General features: G+C 38.7%; 1 protein-coding gene across 6 annotated transcripts in view; it reads left to right on the top strand.

The window, feature by feature from the left end:
- MYO1D (myosin ID) overlaps positions 1–26,766 on the top strand; it is a 382,795-nt gene that overhangs the window by 71,447 nt on the left and 284,582 nt on the right. For all 6 annotated transcript variants that reach the window (XR_007720271.1, XM_050763783.1, XM_050763784.1 and 3 more), the window contains one exon: positions 25,802–26,010. Coding sequence is in view for 5 of the 6 variants with exons in the window: in XM_050763783.1 (XP_050619740.1) it covers positions 25,802–26,010 (209 nt within the window). In the remaining variant the exon portion in view is untranslated. The remainder of the gene's footprint in view (positions 1–25,801; positions 26,011–26,766) is intronic.

The following is a 26,766-nucleotide window of genomic DNA, read 5'->3' as shown; positions in this document are numbered from 1 at the left end:
TGTTTTGTATTTTTAGTAGAGACAGGGTTTCACCGTGTTAGCTAGGATGGTCTCGATCTCCTGACCTCGTGGTCCACCCACCTCCGCCTCCCACAGTGCTGGGATTACAGGCATGAGCCACCGCACCCAGCCATAAGGTTACTTTTATAATCATGAACTTCTACCTCTCATCAAAATCCAGAAGGCAGTTTATTCCTTGAAGTTGCAGGTAACCTGAAAGTAAAGATGGTGAAAAGCCCTAAAGATGTGGCTTGAGGTCCTATGTCTATCAGGGAATAACTCTGGGAAGGAACGCATAATCTTTGAAACAGCTCTTCCAGAAATGAGATCCAAGAGCGATGCTTCTTTGAACCAGCCCAACCTGAATGAGCTGCCTTGACCAGGGTTAGACTATCCTGTAAACATCAGCTTTTAAAGCTGGCATTTTTTTTTCAAAGAATTATTTTGGCCTTGAAGTTATTTTTGTTTTATATATAAATGCTGTCTAATTTTGATGGTTTCATTGCTTCATTAGTCATCTCTGCAAATAACACACTTCTCCATCGGTTTTGGCTTCAAAACCAGACTCAATATGTGAGGAAATCACACCTCCAAGTAACAGCTAGTACAATCTCTTTTGGTCTTCATTTCTCTGAACCTGCTTCCTTCACCATAATTTGGTTTGCTATGACTGTACACACAGAAAATACATGTATTTTGGGGACAACGAGTCCATAAAGCTTATTTTGCAAAGGATTAGGTGTGAAACCAAATTAGGATTAAAAATAAATGATGTACTTTTTATTTCCCTAATGTCTTAGTGTATTTGGGCTGCTATGACAAAATACCTTAAACTCAGGAACTTATAAGCAACAGAAATGTATTGCTCACAGTTCTGAAATTTGGAAAGTTCAAGATCAAAGTATTGATAGCAGATTTGGTGTCTGTTGGGATCCATTCATCATAACTGGTGCCTTTTTGCTGTCCTTACATGACAGAAGGGGCAAGCAAGCTCCCTCAACCCTTTTTTATAAGAGCACTAATTCTATTCATGGGGGTGGAACCCTCATAATCTAATCACCTCCGAAAGGCCCTACCTCTTAATACAATGCAAATAATATTTTGAGTTAGAATTTATATAATACCCTTAAATAAGACAGTTTGTAACATGGTCGGACTGTGTGTGACTAATCCAGCTTGTGTCACACAGGACCTTATCATGCAGCCTCACCACGTGAGTTTGATAGCATGCAGATGCTCTATACTTTGTTGAATAAAATGAGTCCGCTGATCTTGCTCTTGGCTGCCACTGTAATGTCAAATTGTCCTTAAAGTTACTAAACTCTTAATTTCCTTACTTATCACAGACCAAGCAACAGACAGTTTGGAGACTGGAACCCTTGAAATAACACTGTTCTAGGAACTATTGGAGAATATAAACAAATGTAGAAACATTTAAAATACTAGGTAGCAGTGAAACATGTAATTGCTTAAAAGGGCAATAGACAAGATGCCCCAGTGCAACATCCAATTAATTGGCAAATAAATTGTAGAGACAGTAATTGTCCTGAAAGTCCAGTGCAGGGAGAAAGATCACTCCAGGCTAGAGGTGTCAAGAAAAGCGTTATGGAGATGGTGGGTCTTCAAATAGTTCTTAAAGGACAATGTTTAAAAATAGAAATTGTATCAGTTTTATTAATAATTTTAGTATATTCCTGTAAACTCCAAAGTAAACCCTAGTCAAACTAGTTAGTGTTAGTCATACTATTAGAGCCCTCTGTATCTATGTGTTCTGCATCTGTGGATTCGACCAACTGCTAATAGAAAATATTTGGAAATCTGCATCTGTACTGAACATGTGCAGACTTTTTTAGGTCATCATTCCCCCAAAATATAGTATAGCAACTGTTGCATCACGTTTGCATTGTACTGGGCATTATAAGTATCTGGAGATGATTTAAAGTATACAGGAGGATGTGCGTAGGTTATATGCAAATACTATGCCATTTTATGTCAGGAACTTGAGCATCCAAGAATTCTGCTATCCACAGGAGGTCCTGGAACCAATCCTCCACTGGTTTCAAGGGATGACTGCATATAAATACTAATATTACTAAATAAATCTTCCATTCAGCCTTTGAATGCAAAGGGAACTTCCCTGCTTGTGGTCTTTTTTAAAACAATTTTAAAAACTGAAAAACAAAAGTCTTTGTTCTCTTGAATCATTACAAATTTCCTGGTAATTACTGTGTTTGGAGTAGATTCTTTATAAGTGGCACTACTCTGTAAGATTCCTTTAAAAGCTCTGCTTTGCAGATGTTGTTTTGTAATATGGAATCAATCCTTGCCAGCAAGAGTGAAGTTTATATTGCATCACTTCCTTTGCAAGAGAATTGACTGCAGGATCCTTGGGGTTAGGGTCATTTTTTTTTTCATTGTTTTGCAAAGTGTGTATTGCCTATTTATGGTGTTAGAACTTTTAGATTAGTCATGACCAGATATTAACTGGAACGATTATTACACCTGTCAGCTGGTAGTGCAATGTATATAAGCTATAGATGATTTTTTCCCCAAACCAGTTTCATAATTTGTAAACATTAGTTTCATTTTAAAATAGGATAACATCCTTTTAAAATATGTATTTCCAGCTTCTCTTGAAAAATTGGAAGTTCTGGCACAACTTGGTTCACATTTCAGAATGGGAACCATCTGCTAGAGTTAACAGCTGCTCACTTTATACAGGGCTCATGCTTCTCACAGCCCCCACCATGCCCTGTTTGACTTACTTCCTTTCTGTTCCACTTATCTTTGCCTGTCTAACTTCCATGAACAGTTTGGCTACCGGACTAGTGTGTAACAGTGTGATTTGGCCGCCAAATCTAAAACCACAGCAAAACAAAACCTCCAGCTTTTTCAGACCAGCAGATACCTTTCCTAACTTGATTAAGCATCATTTGAAGAACAAAATCATATATCATTCTGTGTTTATTTAGTTGGTTGATCACAGAAATAGATTATTATAATCTGTATAAACAAGTGAAATAGGTATGTATGTATCTATGTGTTATAGATATACATACACACATATATGTATATGTAAGAATAAGATTTGAAAACATTAACAATTGGGCAATCATCTGAATGAAATTTAGGAGTTTTTAATGGTTTTGTTAGAACTTTTAAGTTTGAAATTGTTTCAATGTGAAAATTATTTTAAAAGTCAAACTAACTCTTAACCACAGATTTTTAACAGTGAAAAATATTTTTCTTTCCTAAGTGATTAATCTTTGTCAGATTAGTCAGGATTTGAGAAAGGGAAAATTTAAGACCAACTTAATTGATACCATGTTTTACAAGTTATTTCCCAGAAAAAACATTTTTTTCTTTAGCTGATATTAAAAATAAAACTTAGAAAAAATATTTTTAATGCATAACAATGGAAGCAATTTGTCTCTGCATCCAAACTGTTAGTACCTTGACAAAATAAAGTACTCAAAGCATAAATAAATGTGTTGCTTCTCTGTGTCCAAAGAGGAAGCTTATTAGCAAAATATATACATATGTGGTGGTGTGTAGGCATCTACATATTAGGTACTTTAAACAAGTGATCATACTGTCAGAAGAGCACAGATGTGAGCTGTTTGTTCATTTGTGGTGATGAATTTGTGCCAGTTCATTCCCATTGGTCTGATCTCTCTTGTAATCAGTGGTATGTGTCTCCTAGAAGGCTGGTCAGGGTAGAAGCTGTAGTTCACACAGCCAAGACTGAGAACAGGTAGTCAACAACTGAATTGATTCTCCTTATTTTCCACAATAAACTATCCCAGATTTGGATAGTGGAGGTCCCTTTCAGCTGGCTGCAGTATCGTTTGGACATGTCTGTCATTCCATGAGAACTTCCTTATTTTCTGGCTCATAAGGATGGTCCAGGTTCATCTTGTATTTTCTGTATCCCCATAATGGAATCAGCCGTTTCCTTTAGTATAACATTTAGAAATCAAGAACTGGGTGGTAGATACAGTTGTTGCCATTGGTGTGTCATTGCTCTTACACTTTCTAAGCAAACAGAGCTAGTAAGGGGGCTGGAGAATGCACACACACATACATATGTCTACATCTGTTTCTTTGTCTATTTATTGATAGGTATATTGATATTTATCATTTCAATCTAACACCATGGGGTTTATTTTAACCTTCCCTCTTTCATATTTGTAGTTTCTTTCTGTGATAGGGAGAAACCTGGGCTCCCATTATCCTCAACATACATACTTATTTTCTCAGTCTTCCTGTATGTCACTAATTTCTACTCTCCCTGCCATGCAGGCCACTTCCTAGACCCCTCCCCTGCTGGACAACCCAGCTGCACTGGTGGAATCCTTACCCTGGCCCCACCACCAGCCCAGTGATCTAGCCGAATCCTCAGCCCTGTCTCTGCCAAATATACTGGCCACGCTGGCCAAACCCTTGACTTTTTAAACTTAGACAAATTATAAGCAAAATCTTGAGACAAAGTATTTCCTGAAATTTTAAAATAAGAATATTAGTAGTTTTAGTTATTCAATCACATTGTTTAGTTTCAAGTCTTATTCACAGAAGATGTGAGACTTGTTTAAGTAAAGATTTGCAAATAATATTTTTAAATAGGCTTAGTTTTTCTTTCACTTTTTTGAAATGTCATGTTCATAGACACTTAGACTGTTTACTGCTTAAATGAGCAAGATTGAACTAGAGGACAGCCACTTTCCTTTTTTTCTTAAGTTTTATTAATTTAATTTACAAATAATTATATTTATGGGGTACAGTGTGATGTTTGATACATGTATACATTGTCGACTGGTCAAATCACGGTAATTAACATATCTGTCACCTCAAATATTTATCATTTCTTTGTGATGAGGACAGTTAAAAACATCTATTTTAGATTAGCTGGTGTTGTGGCATGCACCTGTAGTCCTAGCTACTCAGGAGGCTGAGGTGGGAGGATTGCTCAAGCCCAGGAGTTTGAAGCTATAGTGAGCTATGATTACGCCACTGCACTCCAGCCTGGGCAACAGAGTGGGACCCTGTCTCTGGAAAAACAAAAACCTCTCCTTTAGCTATTTTGAAATATACAATACATTATTATTAACTATAGTCACCCTGCTGTGACTTTTTCCTCCTCTCTAACTGAAACTTTGTACATGTTGACCAGCATCTCCCAGTTCCCCATCCAATCCTCCCCTAGTCTCCAGCCTCTGGTAGCCACCATCTACTTGTTACTTCTACTAAGTCTGACTTTTTTAGATTCCACATGTAAGTGTGGTCATGTGGTATTTGTCTCTCTGTGCCTGGCTTATTCTACTTAGCATAATGTCCTCTAGGTTCATCCCTGTTGTCAAAAATGACAGAATTTCCTTTTTTTTTTTTTAAATAAAAGTTAAATAGTTTTCTGTTTTATATATATATCGCATTTTAAAAATCTATTCCTCTGTTGATGGAAACTTAGACTGTTTCTATGTCTTGGCTATTGTAAATAATGGTGCAGTGATTGAGAGTGCAGACTTATCTTTGACATAGTGATTTTAATTCCTTTGGGTATGTATATATCCAGTAGTGGGACTGCTGGATTGTAAGGTAATTCTCTTTTCAGTTTTTTGAAGAACTCTGTACTGTCTTCCAAAATGGCTGTATAATTTATAATACCACCTACACTGTACAAGGGTTCCCTTTTTTCCACATCATCTCTAACACTTCTTATCTCTTTTTTTTTTTATAATAACCAGTCTAACAGGTATGAGGTGATATCTCATTATGGTTTTAATTTGCATTTGTCTTATTATTAGAGATGAGTAGCTTTTCATGTGTGTTGGTCACTTGTATGTCTTCTTTAGAGAAATATCTATTCAAGTCCTTTGCCCATTTTTAAATAAATAGTTTGTTTTCTTATTATTGAGTAGTTCGAGTTTCTTGTATATTATGGATATTAGCCCCTTTCCAAAGTACAATTTGCAGATATGTTCTCCCAGTCTGTAGACTGTCTCTTTAATAATTGTTTCCTTTGCGGTGCAGAAGATTTTTAGTTTGATGCAATCCCATTTGTCTGGTTTTGCTCTTTTTTGCCTTTGCTTTTAAGGTTATATCCAAGAAATCACTGCCCAGACCAATGTCATTGAGCTTTTCCCCTGTGTTTTCTTCTAGTAGCTTTATAGGTTCAGGTCTTATGCTTAAGCCTTTAATCCATTTTTAATTGATTCTTCTTTAAGAGGGGAGATAAAGTTATATTTTCATTCTTCTGTATGTGGATATCCAGTTTTCCTAACACCATTTATTGAAGAGATTGAGGTCAGCTATTTTTTTAGAACAACTAAAGATTTTCTTAATGGCTTATGAAGCTCAGAATGCAGTCACGGTTGGGATGATACTTAAAAAATATTATAGTATTTGTCTTAAATTGGCAACCAATCTACCTACACAAATTTCTTTCTCAGTTAGATCTAGCAATAAAAGAGATTTAATTTCTGCTAGAGGAGCTAAAAAAATAGGGAAAATTATTTGTTTTTTCCATTTCCTGATATATTTGATCTGTTTTTAGTTTTTGACTCTTTTCTTTGCCACTGCATTCTTATTCTCTTAGTTCACTTCCTGATGTCTGGTATTCCTGAGTATAGAAAATACTTGGTTATTTTCACAAGTGGAAAAGGATTGACTGGATAAAGCAAAGTAGTAGATTATTCAAATCATGTTTGTCTTTAGCGTGTGTTGATTAGTATATCTGAATATGGACCCATTTAATACTTACAAATTTTAATAATAAATCTCTTAGTGGTTCCAGTTCCCTCTTACCTTACTAAAAACCTTGTTGAGTTCCACAGCAGTGTACTGGAAATAAGTATAAATAAAAAGAAACCTGGCTCACAGTGTCTTAGGAAACTTGATTACAATCTAGGAAGAAAGCTGTAAAATGCCATATCTCAACCATCATTTAAAGATGAAAACTCTTTGCTGAGTGTCAATAGCTGATGTCTTTCACCTACTTTTGGTCTTCTTTATACCCTTCCAAATTCAGCTCTCTTTCCCTTACCATAATCCCTCTGTCCCAAAATGAACAGATACCACTGACGGCCCCAGTGAGCAGCTTTTGGTATTTCACTTTTGGATGCCATCTCACATTCTTAGGTTCCATTTAGGGGCTGTTGGCATCAAAAGAGTTACAGTATTACCAGATTAGCTCTGTAGAAGTTCCATGTGCCTCCAGACACTCCCAATGTTGAAGCAGTGATTAAGCCTCCTTAACTGTGGACAGGGGAAGGGAAGTAACCACTTACTCCACCTTAGACACAAGGAAGATTATTCTTTTTTTTTTTTTTTTTTTTTTTTTTTTTTTTTTTTTTTTTTTGAGACGGAGTCTCGCTCTGTTGCCCAGGCTGGGGTGCAGTGGCCAGATCTCAGCTCACTGCAAGCTCCGCCTCCCGGGTTTACGCCATTCTCCTGCCTCAGCCTCCGGAGTAGCTGGGACTACAGGCGCCCGCCACCTCGCCCGGCTAGTTTTTTGTACTTTTTAGTAGAGACGGGGTTTCACCGTGTTAGCCAGGATGGTCTTGATCTCCTGACCTCGTGATCCGCCCGTCTCGGCCTCCCAAAGTGCTGGGATTACAGGCTTGAGCCACCGCGCCCGGCCAAGATTATTCTTTAAAAAAAGATAAACTTAAGCGAAAAGAAACTGCCAGATATAGGAAGTATAAGGATAGTGCAGAATATAGGAAATATTAAAAGCTTTCCACGAGGAAATGCAGCCTTACGGATGTTACAGACTTCTGACGAGGAAAGCCGAGGAGAGCCGGCGGACAAGGTGTCTGGCCCTTCATTCATTCAATAAATATTTTGGCTGATTTTAAAATACTTTGCTCAGTTCCGTGTTGGCTATTAATTCACTCCAACAGAAACAGTAGCCAAACAATAACTTTAGGAGCGTCTGGGAAGCTTTCCAGTTTTTCTACTCATGCAATCCATTCTGTAGTAGAAGTCGATCTCCTTCCCAGGTCAGTGAAAGCTTTGCTTTGTAATTCGTATTTCTCCAAGTCGAGATGATGGTTAAATGATTGGCATAAGTGAATTTCTTTCTTATCTGTTTAGAAGATTTTCTATTAATATTTAGTAAACGTACAGTTAGCAGCATACATGGAAAAGATCTAAAATAATTCTAGGCACAGAGTTGATGCATAATAAATATTAGGTTAGAGTGAATCTGTTTATTGAACTTAAAAAAGTTTTGTGACAGCAAACTGAAATGAAAGTAATCCATGGACTTGACTTTAACCACCTGTGAGTCTTCAGTGTCTCTTGTCACGACTACAGTAGCTCCGCATCTTTGAGGGATCCGCTCCAAGACGTCTAGTGGATGCCTGAGACCGCCTATACTGAACACTATATATACTTTTTTTCCTATATGTACATAGATGTGATGACATTTAATTTATAATTTTGGCGCAGTAAGAGATTAACAGCAATAATAATAGAACAATTAATAAACTGTAGCAAAAGTTATATGAATGTGATCTTTCTCTCGAAATATCTTTATGTTTTTGGACCATGGTTGACCAAAGATAACTGAAACCACGAAAAGTGAAACTTTGGGTAAGGGGGACTACTGTGCCATCCAGCCTGTGCCCAAAAGCTGCCTGTCTAGGTACCTGAGGATTTTTACTAACACCTGGGAAAACCTTTCCTTAAATACATCACAGTCTTCACATGTTATGGAAAGTGGGATAAGGAACTACATTTTTAAAAAAGTGATGCAGTGGGCCAGGCACGGTGGCTCATGCCTGTAATCTGAGCACTTTGGGAGGCCGAGGTGGGCAGATCACGAGGTCAGGAGATCAAGACCATCTTGGCCAACATGGTGAAACCCCGTCTCTACTAAAATACAAAAAATTAGCCGGGCGTGTTGGCAGGCACCTGTAATCCCAGCTACTTGGGAAGCTGAGGCAGGGGAATCGCTTGAACCCAGGAGGCAGAGGTTGCAGTGAGCTGAAATCGTGCCACTACACTCCAGCGTGGTGACAGAGCGAGACTCCGTCTCAAAAAAAAAAAAAAAAAAAAAAAAAAAAAAAAAGATGCAGTGTACTGACTAGGTTTTCCATCATTTTCTGAATTAGGCATAGTTATTTAAAAGTGACAGGATAACTGTTTAGGTTTCTGTCATCCAGAGACCCCTTTACACCTCAGTACCGTGTAAGGTAGAGGGGCTTCCTACCAGTATAAATTTGACGGTGGGAAGGGATGAAAATCTTAAGTTTATTCTATTTAGTTAAAGTCCTCAGCCATCTGTGGGATTTGTTTTTTAAAAGTATGTTTGGCTGGGCATGGTGGCTCACACCTGTAATCCCAACACTTTGGAAGGCTGAGGCTAGCGGATTGCTTGAGCTTAGGAGTTCGAGAACAGCTTGGGCAACATGGCAAAAACCCCATCTCTACAAGAAATACAAAAATTAGCTGGATGTGGTGGCCCATGCCTGTAGTCCCAGCTACTCAGGAAACTGAGGTGGGAGGATCACTTGAGCTCATGAGGCAGAGGTAGTGAGCCGCAATCATGCCACTGCTCTGAAGCCCAGACAACACCGTGAGACCCTGTCTCAAAAAAAAAAAAAAGTGTGTTTAATACTGTAATTCAGATGGCTTTTAGTGTTATTTAAAATGCATAATTGTTATCAATTCATATAATTGTGAATTCCTACTAAAGAGTTTTCTGCATCAGGTCCAGGTATCCTTCATTTTCCTGAGCAGTGTTGATTTATAAACAAGCTAACTCCCCAGTTAAGGTAAAATGCAGCTAACTACTTCGCTAGGCATGCCAAGTAGCCAAATGTTACCATAATGGGAAATCATTTCTAAATGGAATGGATGAAAAGGAATAAATATATAAATATTGAGCCCCATGTTGGAAAAATTATGTTTATTGTTGGTTGAAAGAGAAAATCAGTGTCATTATTAATAGGTTATTTTCATTCTTATGTTTTGGGTTAAATCTTTGTGCCATTCATTCTGTCATTATTGGATACTGAGCGCTGTTAAGGTTCTTGTATCAGTTTGAACCGCGAGAGCGTGCTAACAGACAACATGAGATGGTATGAAGCAACATGCTGTTTTAATGAGCGCCTGGGTGCAGTCGGGCTGAGGCCTAAAATGGCGTCAGCACCAAGTGAGGACGGGGCAAGGGTTTTATAGTCTCCTGTAAACAGGAAGTGTTGTAGTCTGACGTAACTGCTACGTTGTACCCAGGTGGCCTCTTTCTAAATCTTCAGGAGTAGATGTCTTCCGCAGGCTCTCTTCCTGCTTCTGCTGTCTTGCTGGCTCAAGCTGCTGGCCCAAGCTGCTGGCCCAAGTTGCACCTTGGGACTGGGCCTGAGAAGGGAGGAGTTATTCATCTCCTTAAGCTTTCAGGCCCTGGGGAGACTCTTACAAGCACTTCATAGTTAAATAATGCTATTGTGATTTATTCATGTGTTGACGTTGTATAGCTTCTTTATGGTATTTTTTTAAAAAACTGAATTGCATGGGACCTTAGTAGTTAACCTTTTATGGGAGGAAGGTATTGTGTTTGTTTCTATTTTCTTATACCAGGAAGGTTGAATCACTGAGGAACTTGATATGATGAATTTAGTTAGTAAAAAAAAAAAAATTTCAATAGAACCCAGATATCTCCTATCTCTTTAAAATCTTTTTCCACTTTTAAATGGGACAGTGAAGTATGCGTTCTCCTTGCTGTGTTTGCCGGCCATGATGGTGGGGATATCTGCTTGCCCTTTCCGTTGCTGATGCCCTGTGTTTGCCATCCTCGGTGTTGTTCACTTTGTGTTCAGGGGATCAGGTTTAATTCGACTATGAGAGAAAGAAGCATGAGAAACATCTTCACTTGGATCTCTCTCAGGTGTCTCAAACAGATTGCATAGCCTGTCTGAATCACAGTTTCCTCCTGTCCCTATCCTCATTAATGGAGCATCATGGTCTGCTCAGTAGCTCATGTGAGATACTTACCCTGACACTTCCTTCTTTCTTGCCTCTCATACCCAGTAAGTTATCTTCTCCAATAGATTCTATCTCTACTCTTAAAGCGTGTCTACTTCTCTGTCTCTCCCCGGCTCCATCCCAACCAAAGACCTCGTCATTCCTTTCTGGGACCAGCGTAGTAGCCTCCTAACTGGTCCATTAGCAGGCACTCAATTCCTTACACCCTGCAGCCACAGGGAAGCTTTCAAAAAAGCAAATGTGATCAATACTTAAAGCTCCACCCTTGGATAAAGTCCACAAGCCCTAAGGCCTTGTGCGCTCTGGCCCTCCTCTCACACCTCCCTCCCTATGCTCTCTCTGCTGTGGTGTAGTCACATGCCCTGCTCTGGATTCCTCAAACACTTGTTGCTTCCCTCCACCTGTACAGTGCACATTCTGTTGGCTCTCCCTGGACCTCCATTTAGTGTCTGTCCTTATCATTGCCTGCCTTAGGGTGGAGATGAGTCTGCTGTTTATTCTTCTGCCTGTGGCTCCAAGCACAATGCTTGGAAACATGAGTGCTAATAACTAATGATTGATTGAATAAACAAATGGATACAAATACAATTAAATACATCAGTAACATTTAAAATTAGGCATGCCCTAATAAATAAAAGAATTGTGTTTTGAAAAAGCAAGCATTACCTAAAAATGTATATATCAAAAACAGTTTTTTTCCATTGCAGAGAAAGGGTTAAATAATTCAACTAGGCATCTCCTGACTACATCTTCTGGTTAACTATCATTTGTGCAGCCCAAATGAAGAAATATTGCACCAGAAGAAGAAAACCAAAAGATGAAGTCACAAAGTCAGTCATTTAATCCACCACCAGTGGCCCTAACTAGTTCTTATGTCCTGTGGTAAGCCTAAGCATTTTTACTGAAGGCTTTTGGCCTTAGGGGTCCCCACGAACTGCTAGAAGAATGCTTTCTAAACATGATGCCAAGCTGGATCACCATTCGCTGTGCTAGAAGTAACCTTCACTGTGATGTTAAACAGAAACATAGCACAGATGCCGCATGCTAGACAATGGGACTCAAGTGGAGGAAAGATATTTCCTGCCGTTCTTATGACTTCTGCTATTGCTCATAATAAAAATAGGACTTGGTATTACTGTGCTGTTACCATGTACTAATTAGTGTGCTGAGCACTTAATGCAGAGTATCTCACTTCTTGTAACAATCCGCTGAGGGACAGGTATTATATCAGTTGAAGAAAGTGAGGCACAGGGAGGTTGAACAGCTTCCACATGATCATAGAGCTAGTCAGTGCTAAACTGCAGCCAGATCCCAGAGCCCACTTTCTTAATCAGTACACCCCTTCCTCTGCTATCGATGGGCCTGGAAATGCCCATATGCTGCACTGGTGGGCTGCCCTCTTCCAAGCTGGCAATTCTAGGCTTCAGTGTGTTAAGAAAAGGTCAAAACAAAGCATCCTTTTCCAAATCATTTTAAGACAGTGTAAACCAAGAAGTGGTTAGAACTGTCTATGTGGAGATTATATAATCATATAAATAATTCAAATGTCAAGCAATACAATTTTTAGGAAGTCTTCTTTGAAGCCTCCCACTCCTAAAACTGGGTTAGGTTATCCTTCTGTAAGCTTCCACGACATTCTTTCTATCTTTGTTATTGCCTTAAACCTTTTCTGGAACAGAGAGAGAGAGAGAGAGAGAGAGAGAGAGAGAGAAATGAGAACAAGAAGGGAATAAGTTAAAAAAAAAAAAAAAAAAAAGCCTAGTTTTTAAACCCTCTATCACTGTGCTTACTGCATGGCATTGTCTGTTTATATAAGCCTTTGAGTACAATAATACTATGTCTTATTCTTCTAGTAACTAGTAAGTGTCCATGTGCCAGGTACTATGTCAAGAGCTTGAGTGTTGCACTGGTGGGCTGTGGTGGTGCTTCTTAAGTGCCCTCTTCGAAGCTGTCAATTCTAGGCTTCAGTGTGTTAACAAAAGGTCAAAACAAAGCATCCTTTTCCAAATCATTTTAAGACAGCTTGAGTGCTCTTGACATAGTACCTGGCACATGGACACTTACTAGTTACTCAGATGTTTATAAATGCACACAATCAGTAACTAGCAGAGCCAGGGTTCAAACCCAGGGCTCCAGTGCTGTATGACTCTAAAGCTCATAATTGGAGGCCAAGGTAGGAGGATCATTTGTGGCCAGGAGCTCCAGACCAGCCTGGACAGCATAGAGAGAACCTGTGTCTACAGAAAAATCAAAAAATTAGCCAGGCATGGTGGTGTACACCTGTAGTCCCAGCTATTGGGGAGGCTGAGGCAGGAGAACCACTTGAGCCCAGGAGTTTGAAGTTACAGGGAGCTATGGTCATACCCCCGCACTGCAGCCTAAGTGACAGAAGGAGACCCTGTCTCTAGAAAAATAAAAACAAAATAAAATAAATCTCCTACTCTTTCCAACATATGGTCCCTGTCCATCTCAGGAACACACAGTCTAACAAGGGGATAAAACTCATCGACTCCATCACATGGAAACCATGAGTTTTGCCAAGAGAAGCAGAAACAAGATGCTTTCACCCTTGGGAGAGATTCTCATCTAAGAACTGGCAAGGTGGGCTGAACCTTATTGAAAGTAACCTAATGAACATTGCATAAGCTAGGCGCATCTGTGAAGAAAGGGGTCAAAGTTTTGTGTATTTTCAAAATAAAACTCTGTCCTTTCTAAATAGGCCAGTATCGTTGGTTAAAAAACCCACACCCACGAAACAGAAACTCTCATACATTATAAGCAGAAGTTTAAATTGGTACAGTCTCTTTGGAGACTAATTTGGCAATATAATTCATAAATTTTAATTGCTTATATCCTTTGAACTAGTAATTTGAATTCTAGATGTGCGTTCTACAGATGTACATACACACATGCACAAAGAAATAGCTACCATTACATTTATGCTTGCATTGTTCATAGTAACAAAACTCAATGTTCAATAGGGACTGATTAAATATATTATTGTATAATCACCCATGAAATGGAATACTATGCAGCCTTAAAAAACTCGGCTTTTCTCTGTCTACTTGCATGAGACTTTTGCCAAGATAAACATTTTAATTAGAGAAAAGAAAATGCCATTCATGCAAAAACAACAACTACTAAACTGTTTCTAAACAAATTTACAGAAAAACAGCAGCAGTGGTTGCCTCTGAGGAGGGAAGCTATGAGAAAGATGAGAGAGAAACACTTTTTACTGTGTATTCATTTACGTCCTTTGAGTCTTTTACTAAGAGTCTTATCTTGCCTATTCTAAATTAATTAATTTACTATATAAAGAGGATTAGAAATTGGATTTTTATTATCAACTTCTAATTTTTATATAATTTTGAATTTACAGAAAAGGTAGATAATACTACAAGAAACCCCCTTTTGTTCTTTACCAGTTGTTTACATTTTTGCTCTATTTGCTTCTTAATTTCTCTTTGTATATTTTTATATATGTATGTAGTTCTTTTTTGTAACCATTGGAGAATAAATTGGAGACATCAGGCCCCTATCATTAAATAAGTCAGGGTGTGTTTCTGGGGCCTGTCATGAGGTGGGGAGTTGGGGGAGGGACAGCATTAGGAGATATACCTAATGTAAATGACAAGTTAATGGGTGCAGCACACCAACATGGCACATGTATACATATGTAACAAATCTGCACGTTGTGCACGTGTACCCTAGAACTTAAAAAGTATAATAAAAACAACAACAACAACAAAAAAAATACCTTTGGCTGAGAAAGAGAGGGAAAGAGTTTATCCAATAACTACAGAGGATCAAAGAATCTAGGAGTTCTCTATGAGATGTTTGTTCTGCGGCAGGCACTGCATCTCACTTAATATTCAACTGAAAAGTCTTGGTATGAAGGACATTCCCACATCCATTGTTAGTCACTGCTGAAGAGATGATTTAATATCTTACTCCATTCCATGTCCCTGTAACTCCACTGATAACTTTTGTTTAGAACTCAATGCCAGGAAACAGTTGTTTCTTCTGAATAAATGTGCTCTCTTTCTTTCATCTGACAGTAAAAAAAAATAATAATTCAGAGTGTGTTTCTTAAGAACAAGGACCTTGTCTTACAAAACCACAATACAATGATCAAAATCAGAAAGTGTAATTTTTTTACACAATTCTGGTTTCTAATTCATAGCTGATGTTCAGATTTTATCAGTTGTTCCAATGATATCCTTTTTTTTTTTTTTTTTTTTTTTGCCCAGGCTGGAATGCAATGGTGTGATATTGGCTCACTGCAACCTCTGCCTCCTCGGTTCAAGTGATTCTCCTTCCTCAGCCTCCCGAGTAGCTGAGATTACAGGCACGTGCCACCATGCCCAGCTAATTTTTGTATTTTGGGTAGAGATGAGGTTTCACCATGTTGGCCAGGCTGGTCTCAAACTCCTGACCTCAGGTGATCCGCCTCAGCCTCCCAAAGTGCTGGGATTACTGGTGTGAGCCACCATGCCCCGCTCATTGCTGACATAATTTTAGTGCTCATGTGGTCCCAGATGGGTGCAGTGAAAGTCCATTCAAGCTAGCTCCTGTGTCCTTTTGACATGTGCCTTTCCTACTGTCTGGCTCAACAAGATAGTCCAGGATCATTTTGTACTTTCCCTGTTCCAGTGATAGAATCCGCTTTTCTTCAAGGAGCCCTGAGTCCTTTTCGTTAAGAAAAATGGTATTTCCAAGGCTGTATTTGGTGTTAAATGTTTCTCTAAGTGGACACAGTTAGGAAACGTGTGTGTGTGCATACCGATCTCTTCCTCTATACCTCTTCTCTCTCTTTGCCCCCCATATGCTATGAGTTAGTACTGATTTTTCCAATTCCAATTGAGCCCCAATTTTGTAGCCTTCTTCTCCAATAATGAAAAATCTGTCTCAGAAGCTGAGTTGGAGTAGATACCATTTAATTTTATTTTTCTAGAATAAAAATTGCTATTTGTATCTAGATTATGTGAAGTTGTCCACATAGAGAAGATTGCTTGGAAGATATAACATGAACAAGATAGATAATGTCCTCTATTCCTTTGCAGACAGACTAGAAACAAGTAAACAAAAAACAACTTGTGACCGGTATTACAAAGGAAACATACAGGTGTGGAATGATGGGGGATAGAGGAATTTTGATGGATAAGGAACTTGTGTGAAATTTAGGAAACAAACAGGTGTGGAATGATGGGGTTAGGAGAATTTAGATGAATAAAGGCCAGTGCACACAGTAATCAGAGATAGATGGCATGAGATGAACCAATATCCGTGTGTCAGATTGGCTTGAGATTAAAGTTTCCCATTGAAAAGATTTAAGGCTCGGAATGCAGAGTAAGATAAGATTTATATTTTAAGACCATCCTTGCTACTGTATGGAGAACGGATGGAGAGTGAGCAGATCGGTTAAGATGATACCTATGGCAATGAAGATACCTGAGGCTGCATATTTTTGCTAACACCGTTCACTATCAAAACTCTTGCTCTATATAGGTGAAGAAGCATATCTTATTGATTTGATTTGCATTTCTTTATTTGTAAGGAAGAACGAGACATTTTTATTGAATTTATTTTGGTATAACTAGTTTTATTCCTACGGTTATTATAACAAATTACCACAAACCAGGGGGGGCTTAAAATAAAGAAGTGTATTGCCTCACAGTTCGGAAAACTAGAAGTCCAAATTCAACGTGTCAGCAGAGTCATACCCCCAAAACCTTCAAGGGAGATACCCTTCCTGGCCTCTTCCTAGCTTCTGGCAGTGGTCGGCAATCCTTGGCTTGGCTTGGCTTGACTTGTGGCTGCATTCTTCTAGTCTCTGCCTCTGTCATTGCACAGTGTTCTCCCTGTGTCTCCCGTCCTGAGACATTTTTCTCTTTATTGGTTTAAGGTCCACCCTAATGACCTCCTCCTAACCTGATTTCGCCTGCAAAAACCCTATTTCCAGATAAGGTTACATCCACAGATACTGGGGGTTAGGATTTCAACATATCTTTTGGGAGAATACAGTTCTGCTTATGACACTAATGACCTGTGTTTTTTATTTTTCCAAGTGACTAGCCCATTTTCTAACACTGTTTATTGCTGTTTATTATTGGTATATTTATTTAATGTTTTGAAATGTTACCATTATCAGATACCTCACATCTATGACAAACTCACAGTCAACACCATACTGAATGGGGAAAAGTTGAAAGCATTCCCTGTGAGAACTAGAACAAAACAAGGATGCCCATGTTCACCGCTTCTATTCAGTATAGTACTAGAAGTCCTGGCCAGAGCAATCAGACAAGAGAAAGAAAGAGAGAGCATCCAAATTGGAAAAGAGGAAGTTGAACTGTCGCTGTTCACCAGTGATCTGATCATATACCTAGAAAACCCCTAAGACCCATCAAAAAAGCTCCTAGATCTGATAAACGAATTCAGTAAAGTCTCAGGATACAAAATCAGTGTACACAAATCAGTAGCACTGCTATATGCTGACAGTGGCCAAGTTGAGAATCAAATAAAGTCCCTTTCACAACAACTGAAGAAAAAAAAAAAAAAACTTAGGAATATACTTAACCAAGGAGGTGAAAGATTACAAGGAAAACTACAAAGCACTATGGAAAGGAATATTAGATGGCGCAAACGGAAACATATCCCATGCTCATGAATGGATAGAATCAGTATTGTGAAAATGACCATACTACCCAAAGCAATCTATAGATTTAATGCAATTCCTATCAAAATACCATTATCATTCTTCACAGAACTGGGAAAAACAATCCTAAAATTCATATGAAACCAAAAAAGAGCCTGCATCACGAAAGCAAGACTAAGCAAAAAGAACAAATCTGAAAGCATCACATTACCTGACTTCAAGTTATACTACAAGGCTATAGTTACCAAAACAGCATGGTACTGGTATAAAAATAGGCATGTAGACCGGTGGAACAGAACAGAGAACCCAGAAATAAAGCCAAAGACAGCCAACTGATCTTCAGCAACTGGGGAAAGGACACCTTATTCAGTAGATGGTGCTGGGAAAACTGGAAAGTCACATGTGGAAGAATGAAACTGGGTCCTTATACAAAAATCAACTCAGGATGGGTCAAATACTTAAATCTAAGACCTGAAAGCATAAAAATTGTAGAAGATAACATAGAAAAATTCTTCTAGACATTGGCTTGGGAAAGAATTCATGACTAAGACTCCACAAGCAAATACAACAAAAACAAATAGATGGCACCTACTTAAACTAAAAAGCTTCCGCACCGCAAAAGAAATAATCAGCAGAGTAAAAAATCAAAAAATAGTAGATACTGGTATGGATGCAGTGAAAAAGGGAACACTTTACACTGCTAGTGAGAATGTAAACTCACCAGTACAACCACTGTGGAAAACAGGATGGAGAACTACCATTTGATTCAGTAATCCCACTACTGGGTATTTACCCAAAGGAAAAGAGGTCATTAAGTGAAACAGACACATGCACACACATGTTTATAGCAGTACCATTTGCAATTGCAAAAATATGAAACCAACCTAAATACCCATGAACCAACGAGTGGATGAAGAAAATGTGGTACATATACACCATGGAATACTACTCAGCCATAAAAAGGAACAAAATAATGTCTTTTGTAACAACTTGAATGGAGCTAGAGGCCATTATTCTAAGTGAAGTAACTCAGGAATGGAAAGCCAGATATCATATGTTCTCATTTGTAAGTGGGAGCTAAGCTATGAGGATGCAAAGGCACAAGAATGATATAATGGACTTTGGGAACTTGGGGGGAAAGGGAGTGAGGTGGGCGAGGAATAAAAGACTACATACCAGGCCGGGCGCCATGGCTCACGCCTGTAATTCCAGCACTTTGGGAGGCTGAGGTGGATAGATCACGAGGTCAAGTATCGAGACCATCCTGGCCAACATAGTAAAACCCCGTCTCTACTGAAAATACAAAAATTAACCGGGCCTGATGGCGCATGCTTGTAGTCCCAGCTACTTGGGAGGTTGAGGCAGGAGAATCGCTTGAACCCGGGAGGTGGAGGTTGCAGTGAGCCGAGATCATGCCACCGCACTCCAGCCTGGGCCACAAAGTAAGACTCAGTCGCCCCCCACCAAAAAAAAAGACTACATACCTGGTACAGTGTACACTGCTGCTTGGGTGACAAGTGTACCAGAATCTCAGAAATCACCCCTAAAGAACTTACCCGTGTAACAAAAACCCACCCGTTCCACAAAAACCATTGAGATTTAAAAAATTTAAGATTTTACATATGAGATAATACAAAAAAATTATTTTGCTTACTTTTCTCCACCTTTTCTTCCTGTCCCCTTCTATTTTCAGTGGTGTCCATTCTCTTTATGTCTTTGAATATGACTTTTATTGCTGTGGATTTTTTTTTTTCTCTCTTCTGGTTTTTTCTTGAGCTCTTCTAGCTTTTTATCTCTTGAAAACATGATTTTAAACACAATTTCTCCTTTTAAATGATGCCTTCTTTGATATCTTATTTTAGAGCGCTACATTTTCTTTGTATTCTTTGCTTTCATACAGAATGTTCTTTCATAATTTTTCTACTTTGTGATGTCTTTTTTGGGAGGAGGGTATGCTTGGTCTGCCTTTTGCCTGTCAGATGTTTTACTCATTACCTACTTTTTTTTTTTTTCTTTTCTTCTAACATCTTACCATGTGCCCCATTCTGGTTCACTTCTAATGACCGTCAATTTTTTTTTTTTTTTTTTGACGGAGCTTTGCTCTTTCGCCTAGGCTGAAGTGAAGTGACGTGATCTCAGTTCACTGCAACCTCCGCCCCCTGGGTTCAAGAGATTCTCCTGCCTCAGCCTCCCAAGTAGTTGGGACTACAGGCCTGTGCCACCACGCCCGGCTAATTTTTGTATTTTTAGTAAAGACGACGTTTTGCCATGTTGGCCAGGCTGGTCTCAAACTCCTGACCTCAGGTGATCCACTCACCTCAGCCTCCAAAATGCTAGGATTACAGGCGTTAGCCACTGCGCCCAGCCTAATGATTATCATCTTTGAGTGGATATGGTTCATTCTGGGTTGAGAAACAAAATGCACTGAGTTTGGTGGTCTGCTGTTCATTCCCTGTCTCACCAGCCCTCTGCCCTGAAATGGCAAGAAGCTTGCCTGACTGGAAAGCAAGTTCTGTCTGTATGCCTGAGACTTCTGGGAGGTGATTTAGCATTACCTCTTTTCATTTATCAAGATCATCTGCTGCAGAGCCACTGCACTTTTTCTCTTTTGCCTCACCACTCTGACAGCCTGTTTTTTTATAAAAAGGAATTTCTAGTTATTTCTTTACCCTTACCTTACATATACTTAGAAGTGTCAAATGGGACTTATTTTGTTCCAAAGCCACCTGCATACTGAGACCCTGACATTCTTTGCAAAAGACTTTCAGTGTGGCTACTCAGGAACTGGCGCCTACTTCTGGAGAACTCCAATGCCGGAGATCTGGAGAGGCATACATTCACTCTTAGCAACCTGCCTCAACTAGGTCTAGTTTTTATAGCTTTTCACAAGCTTTCTTCATAGATTGTGGTTCAGAGTTGTAGCTAGTTTTTTGTTTCATTGTAGGTGATGTCTTTTTCTGTTTTTGTTATTCTTGTTGATTTTCAGAGGGTAGAAAGGGGGCCAAGATGTCATTACTTTATCCTCCTTCAATGGAAGACCCTTGAATGGTATTTGAAGTGATACTAGACTCAACCCTAGAGAACTGGAATATTTAGAGATCACGGAAAAAGAGGAGCCAGGAAAGGAGACTGAGAAGGAAAACCAGAGAAGTAGAAGGAAAATGAAGAGAACGTGGCTCAAAGAAGCCAATAGAAGAGTGCATTGAGGAAATGGGAGTCAGTGTCGAATAGTGAGAAGTTAAGTAAGATGACCACAGAAAACCAATGAGTGAGTTTAGCAATTTAGGCAGTTTGGTCAAGATTTATTGAAGTGCTGGAGTGGAACCAAAATTGCAGTTGTCTGAGGAGATAATGAAAGGCAAAAAAAAAAAAAAAAATGGCATGGGTAGATGGACACCTCTCCTGAGAAATGGGAATGTTCATGGTAACTTAAGATTCCATTTAAATTCAAAAAAGGAAGGAAGACAGGCCAAATCAGTGTGATTAAGCAACACCTGCTCAGAAAGTGTATGTATGTTCCTCCTGAAGTAAATGAATAATACTTATGAATAAGATTTTATTAATACCGTACCTAGTAGACCATTCACAGAGAATTTTCTTTCTGATTATAATTGGTTCCGTATATTTCAAGAAGTCAACCAAGGATAACATTGAATTCTGTTAGTGGGTGAATCTAACTTAGAAGCTTCAGGAGTACATTTGAGATATAGTTATCTGAAATACATTCCTTTTTCTCTTCTGCCTAACTCAAAGTTAAATATATTTTTGTCCCTTTTGTTCAGTAAGTTTTAAGATTCTGTCCAGTTTCCCCATGAAACAACGCCGATTTCTCTTTCCTCGTTTCTTCTACCATTCCCCTCACTGAGCACCTTATTGATGTCTTGAACTAGAAAAGTCTTCACTGATTCCTTGTTTCCAGTCACATCAAATGTAAACTCCCTCAAATGTAAACTCCCTAAGCCTGGCTTCCATATCATATCAAATCTGACCCCCATGTACCTTTCCAACTGTTCCCCAGCATTCCTTATCACAGTCTTCTACTCTTACTGGGCCAGCCACATTGCTGTTCTCCATACCCTACTCCTCCCCGCAGTGTCTTATTTTTCTGTGGGGTTGTGCATGTAGTCTGCCGGTGACTGATCTGAAGGAGCTGATCGCATCTTGATTTCCTACTATAGATGGTCCTGTATTTAAGTAACATGTGCAAATTTACAAGGCTACTTTAAAAAAAAGTTTCAGAATTCTTGTACAGTGAACTATTGTTTGCCAAAGGCATTATTATACCTTTATATTTTCTTCATTACTACTCACTAATTCAAAACTTTTTAGAACCTCTTTGTTTCACTTAGAAGCCAGTGAAAATATATGTCCCTTTTAATAAATATTTTTAAACTTATTAGTTTAAAAAATCAATTGCTATTAAGCTATGTTAACTATTTAGGAAGTTCTAAAAAGAAAAAAAAAAAAAGTTAACAGAGCAAAGACCATAAAACTGATGTTGGAGGTGGAGTATTAAGAGTGACTTCATAGAGGAACTGGTGCTTAGGCTTTTGAAGGAGAGGGAATCTGGCAAGCACATGGGGAAGAAGGAACCAGGAAAAGGTATGTGAGGCAGAATGAACTCCATGGGCAAAACCATGAAGGCATGGTGCTCTTGGGAACTGTAAATGCTCATTAATGAGAACGAGAGTAACAGAGACAGAGAGAAGTGGTAGGGGAGGTTTTGGTGGATGAAAGTGTTGTTGGTAGACAGAAGTCAAGAGAAACCTGGAGGCTAGACCCTGTATGCTCTGCTATGGAGTTTGGGTGTTATTCTTAGTGTTCCTCATTAAAAGTGGTTTATTGGGATAATCTTTGTCACTACAGTACATGCTTTTATTACCCTACCTATCATACTATATTGTTGTTATTTATGTACACTGCTTTCCTGTTCTCCTTTTTTAATTCCCAGGGTTTGACCCAGCACAAAATAGATACTGAATACATTTGAAGAATAATTATAAAAGTTTGTCATAAAAGGTTTGCACACAGAGGTCATAGGAACACCTTCCTTGGTATCTTGTAAAAGATGATAACATCCTATTTGTCATCTAGGATAATTACTGTAGTTCTTCCTGGAGGCAAACAGAGTAGGCGATTATGTTACCTTAGTGCTTACTTCATGACCCTACGGCTTTCCAATGCAAACTGAAATTTGAGTTGCTGTTAAGGTGTGTACTGGCACCATCTAGTGGTGATTTTAAGACCCAGCCAAATTGAAAGTTTTGTATTTGATAACCAAACTTAGAATTTCAAGTAAAATGAACTTCTAACGTTTTGTGAATTGCTGAAGCATTGCATTTAATGTCATATTCTGTTAATATTTGCCACTATCTTTGAATTAACAGTTATGCATTCAGTTATTTTCTTAAGACATGAGATCTTGCTGTGTTGTCCAGGCCGGACCCAAACTCCTGGGCTCAAGTGATCCTTTTGCCTCAGCATCCCAAATAGCTGGGTCTGCAGGCATGTGCCACTATGCCCAGCCCTTTAATTATTTCGTACATGGTGCCTGTAGGTTAATAGAATATATTTTATTTGTAATAAAATATTATTTTAGAGCATAATGGTCTATTAGTGGCTTTAAAAAGTATCCAGTGAGAAAGAAGGTACATCATTGGACAAACGTGGAATCTTACAATATTCTAATCTCATACATTATTTGCTGTGTCTCTTAGTTGCACAGTTCCAGGCTCATGAGACATCCTTCTGCTTTTCTTCATTTCTTTTTTCTGTTTGGACAGTGCTTCTTCAAAACTAAAGAATCATCCCCTTTTGATTCTTTTCATTGGAGATACTTGAGCATGTACTGCAAATTTGCAGGTTGAGCCAGAAAAACTTGCATAGTGAATCTTAGCCTCTTATTATTTTTGCGAGTCTTTGAACAGTTGTTACATAGACATTTTGCTTGTGACATGTAGTTGACTGACAGCTGAGTCAGGAAATTGGATTTTTTTTTTTTTTAAAGACAGAGTCTTACTCTGCTGCCCAGGCTACAGTGCAGTGGTGTGATCTTGCCTCACTGCAACCTCCACCTCCCAGGTTCAACCAATCCTCCTGCCTCAGCCTCCCAAGTAGCTGGGATTATAAACATGCACCACCATGCCCAGCTAATTTTGTATTTTTGGTAGAGATGGAGTTTCACCATGTTGCCCAGGCTGATCTCAAACTCCTGGCCTCAAGTAATCCACCTGCCTTGGCCTCCCAGAGTGCTGGGATTACAGGCAAGAGCCACTGCATCTGGCCAGGGAATTGGATTATGATAATTGAATTCACTCATTCCTCATGTGTAAGGATTGTTGTGATTTCAGTAGCAATGTTTATAAAACAAAAACATTATTAAAAAATCTCCCTTATGCATAACATAATCAGAAGCATACAATTAGTGATCTTTTTTAAAAAGTACTTATTCAATGCCAGTAGATAGAGGGGTATAATTGTGACCATTTTACAGATGAAGAAGCTGAAACACATGGAGGTTAAGTAGCTTTCACAAGGTATCACTGCTATTGAGTTTGCAATGTGAGCATTCAAACCCAGATGTAAAGGACTCAAAATCAATGCTTTTAGCTACCATGTAAACTTCCTAACAATTGAGAGGATACATAGAAAACCCATAGTAGAAAAATGCACCAAAAACCTTGAAGTAGTTAATAACTCTTAAAATACCCGAAATACTTGATAAAAATCTTGGCTTCAATTTATTGTTGAAATTATCAACATCTGTTTGTTTCCATTACTAATTATAGCCAACAGCCTTCATTCCAGCTTAAAGGAAATTAAAGGTTCTTGCTCTTTGGTCCCAAGTGCTTAGTTATTTCTCCTGCTCCACTGGCCATGAAGCAAGCGTGCTTAGAGACATGCTGTCTGTGAACCAGCGTTTTGCTTGCCAGGGCACGCCCTTCGCTCAGTTCTTGGATGTGAGAGAGATGTCTACCAGTATCTCTCAGCTGGTAGAGCGTGTTGGTGGCAACCGCTTGTTATGTGGAAACATTGAAGCTCTGGGTCACATTTGTTTCTATGTGTGGATTACTGTGTAAAAACAGTGGATATATATGGGTTTTCTAAATTTTATATTTAAAAATTTTGTTAAATAGACACAAAGTTGCACAATTGCAGTCATATCATACCTACTCAAGCTTTGTATTCTTTTTTTTTTTTTTTTTTTTGTCCTGTGGCCTCTTCTCACCTGCCCATGTGGCCGTCCTCTTTATTTCTCTCCTTCCACATCACCTGTGTGTATAAAATGATGCATAAAATATAACACGTATTCTTCCATATTTTTTCATGCTTATGTACTCATTTATAAAATATATCTATGTACAGATACAAATACATATGTGATTAGATTTTTAACCCTATTTTATGGGGAAAAGGTAGAATCGTATTATGTATACTTTAAAAATACATGTGCCTTTCAACCAGCTGTTCCATTCCTGAGAATCTGTACCACAGAAGTAAAAGCACCAATCTGTAAGATTATGTATCAAGAGTGTTTTCTGCAGTATTGTTCATAGAGGTAGGACGGAACAGGAATTGTTGAATATATAATGATATATCTACACCATGGAACTTTAGGCAGTCATAAAAAAACAAATTTGATTTATAGCAGAGGTATCTCCTCTGCCATTCTCTCTGTTACGGATTTTACTGTTTATATTCATTTACCAACATTTTAGTGAGGTTCAAGAGGGAGAAAAAAAAATAAATGTATATGACAGTCCTCTTTATAATTGAAAATCTGACTAAGTGGATTTCCGGATCTGCTTTAACTTCTATTTCTTTTCCTCCTAGAGCTCTGAGATTGTCTCCAACTCTTTTTAGCTCTTTCATCTTCTTACCCTTTTGTATTTTGGGAACAGGAAATCCCCAGCCTCCAACAAGTTAAATTCTTCCTTCTTGCCTGGCTTTTAACCCCTACTGGTCTTTTCTACCAATGGCATCTGAAGGGGCACAGCCTCAAACGTTCTCTCTACAAGTTAACTCAGAGCCAATGAAATGTCAGTTCAGAAATTATTCCTAGGTTATTTGAACTTGCTTGGAAATAAGAGACTCATAGGACAGATACAGCATTTCTCTGTAACCACAGCTACGTCTTCCTTTTCTTTTGCTTCTGTACAGATTTGAAAAAGGGCGCATCTATACGTTCATTGGAGAAGTCGTCGTTTCTGTGAACCCTTACAAGTTGTTGAACATCTATGGAAGAGACACAATTGAGCAGTATAAAGGCCGTGAGCTGTATGAGAGACCGCCTCACCTTTTTGCTATTGCAGATGCTGCTTACAAGGCTATGAAGAGGCGATCAAAAGACACTTGTATTGTGATATCAGGTAATTGGAGGGGGTCCCCTGTATTTCCAAAGTCAAAATGTGTTTCATTTATATGATACTCAAGAATCCAAACAATTGATTAAATCTTTTTTTAAAGGTAGAAGCCTGAGCAATTCTATAGGAGAGAGAAAAGTGATGGACATTAAATACCGAATTATTTATATCATTTCTGATAATCCTCTAATCTTGGTTCATTTACGAATACATATTACACTTGGATGGCTTCTGGCCAATTTGTTAGATTGAGCTGACATGGAAAATGTTTCCATCTCATACCCATAAAAGTACTGGATAAAATGTAACAAAATTATTTTAAATAACAAAATGAAACCAAGAAAATGAAATATTGAGGTACGAAAAGGAAGAATGAACTCAAAATCAGACTGGTGCTTGGGAGCTAGTGTTGAGGGACCTACAGAGGCATATGGGCCAGAAATCAGCTTTCAGAGCTAAGGGGCTGAGCGTTGAAGCCCAGCGAGGCGGGAGATAGGCACGAGATAGGCTGCAGACCTCGCATGTTCGAGAACTGGAGCCAAACTACCTACGTTAAGGAGAGCCCTTCAAGGACCCTCGTGTAGTGAAATGGGGACAAGAAAAATATCTGTCCACTGACCCAGGATGGCCTCTCCCAAATTGTGGAAATTTCTTCAGGTGCTAATAATACCTCACATTTGCACTGGTGGTTTTATGCTTTTAGAAACACTTTTATAATCATTATTCCAACTCTCTGGTATGTAGAACACTTACTCTTCTACT

This window comes from Macaca thibetana, chromosome 16, assembly GCF_024542745.1.
Source record: "Macaca thibetana thibetana isolate TM-01 chromosome 16, ASM2454274v1, whole genome shotgun sequence".
NCBI classification, from domain to species: Eukaryota; Metazoa; Chordata; class Mammalia; order Primates; family Cercopithecidae; genus Macaca; species Macaca thibetana.
This window is presented reverse-complemented; position numbering and strand designations above follow the sequence as displayed.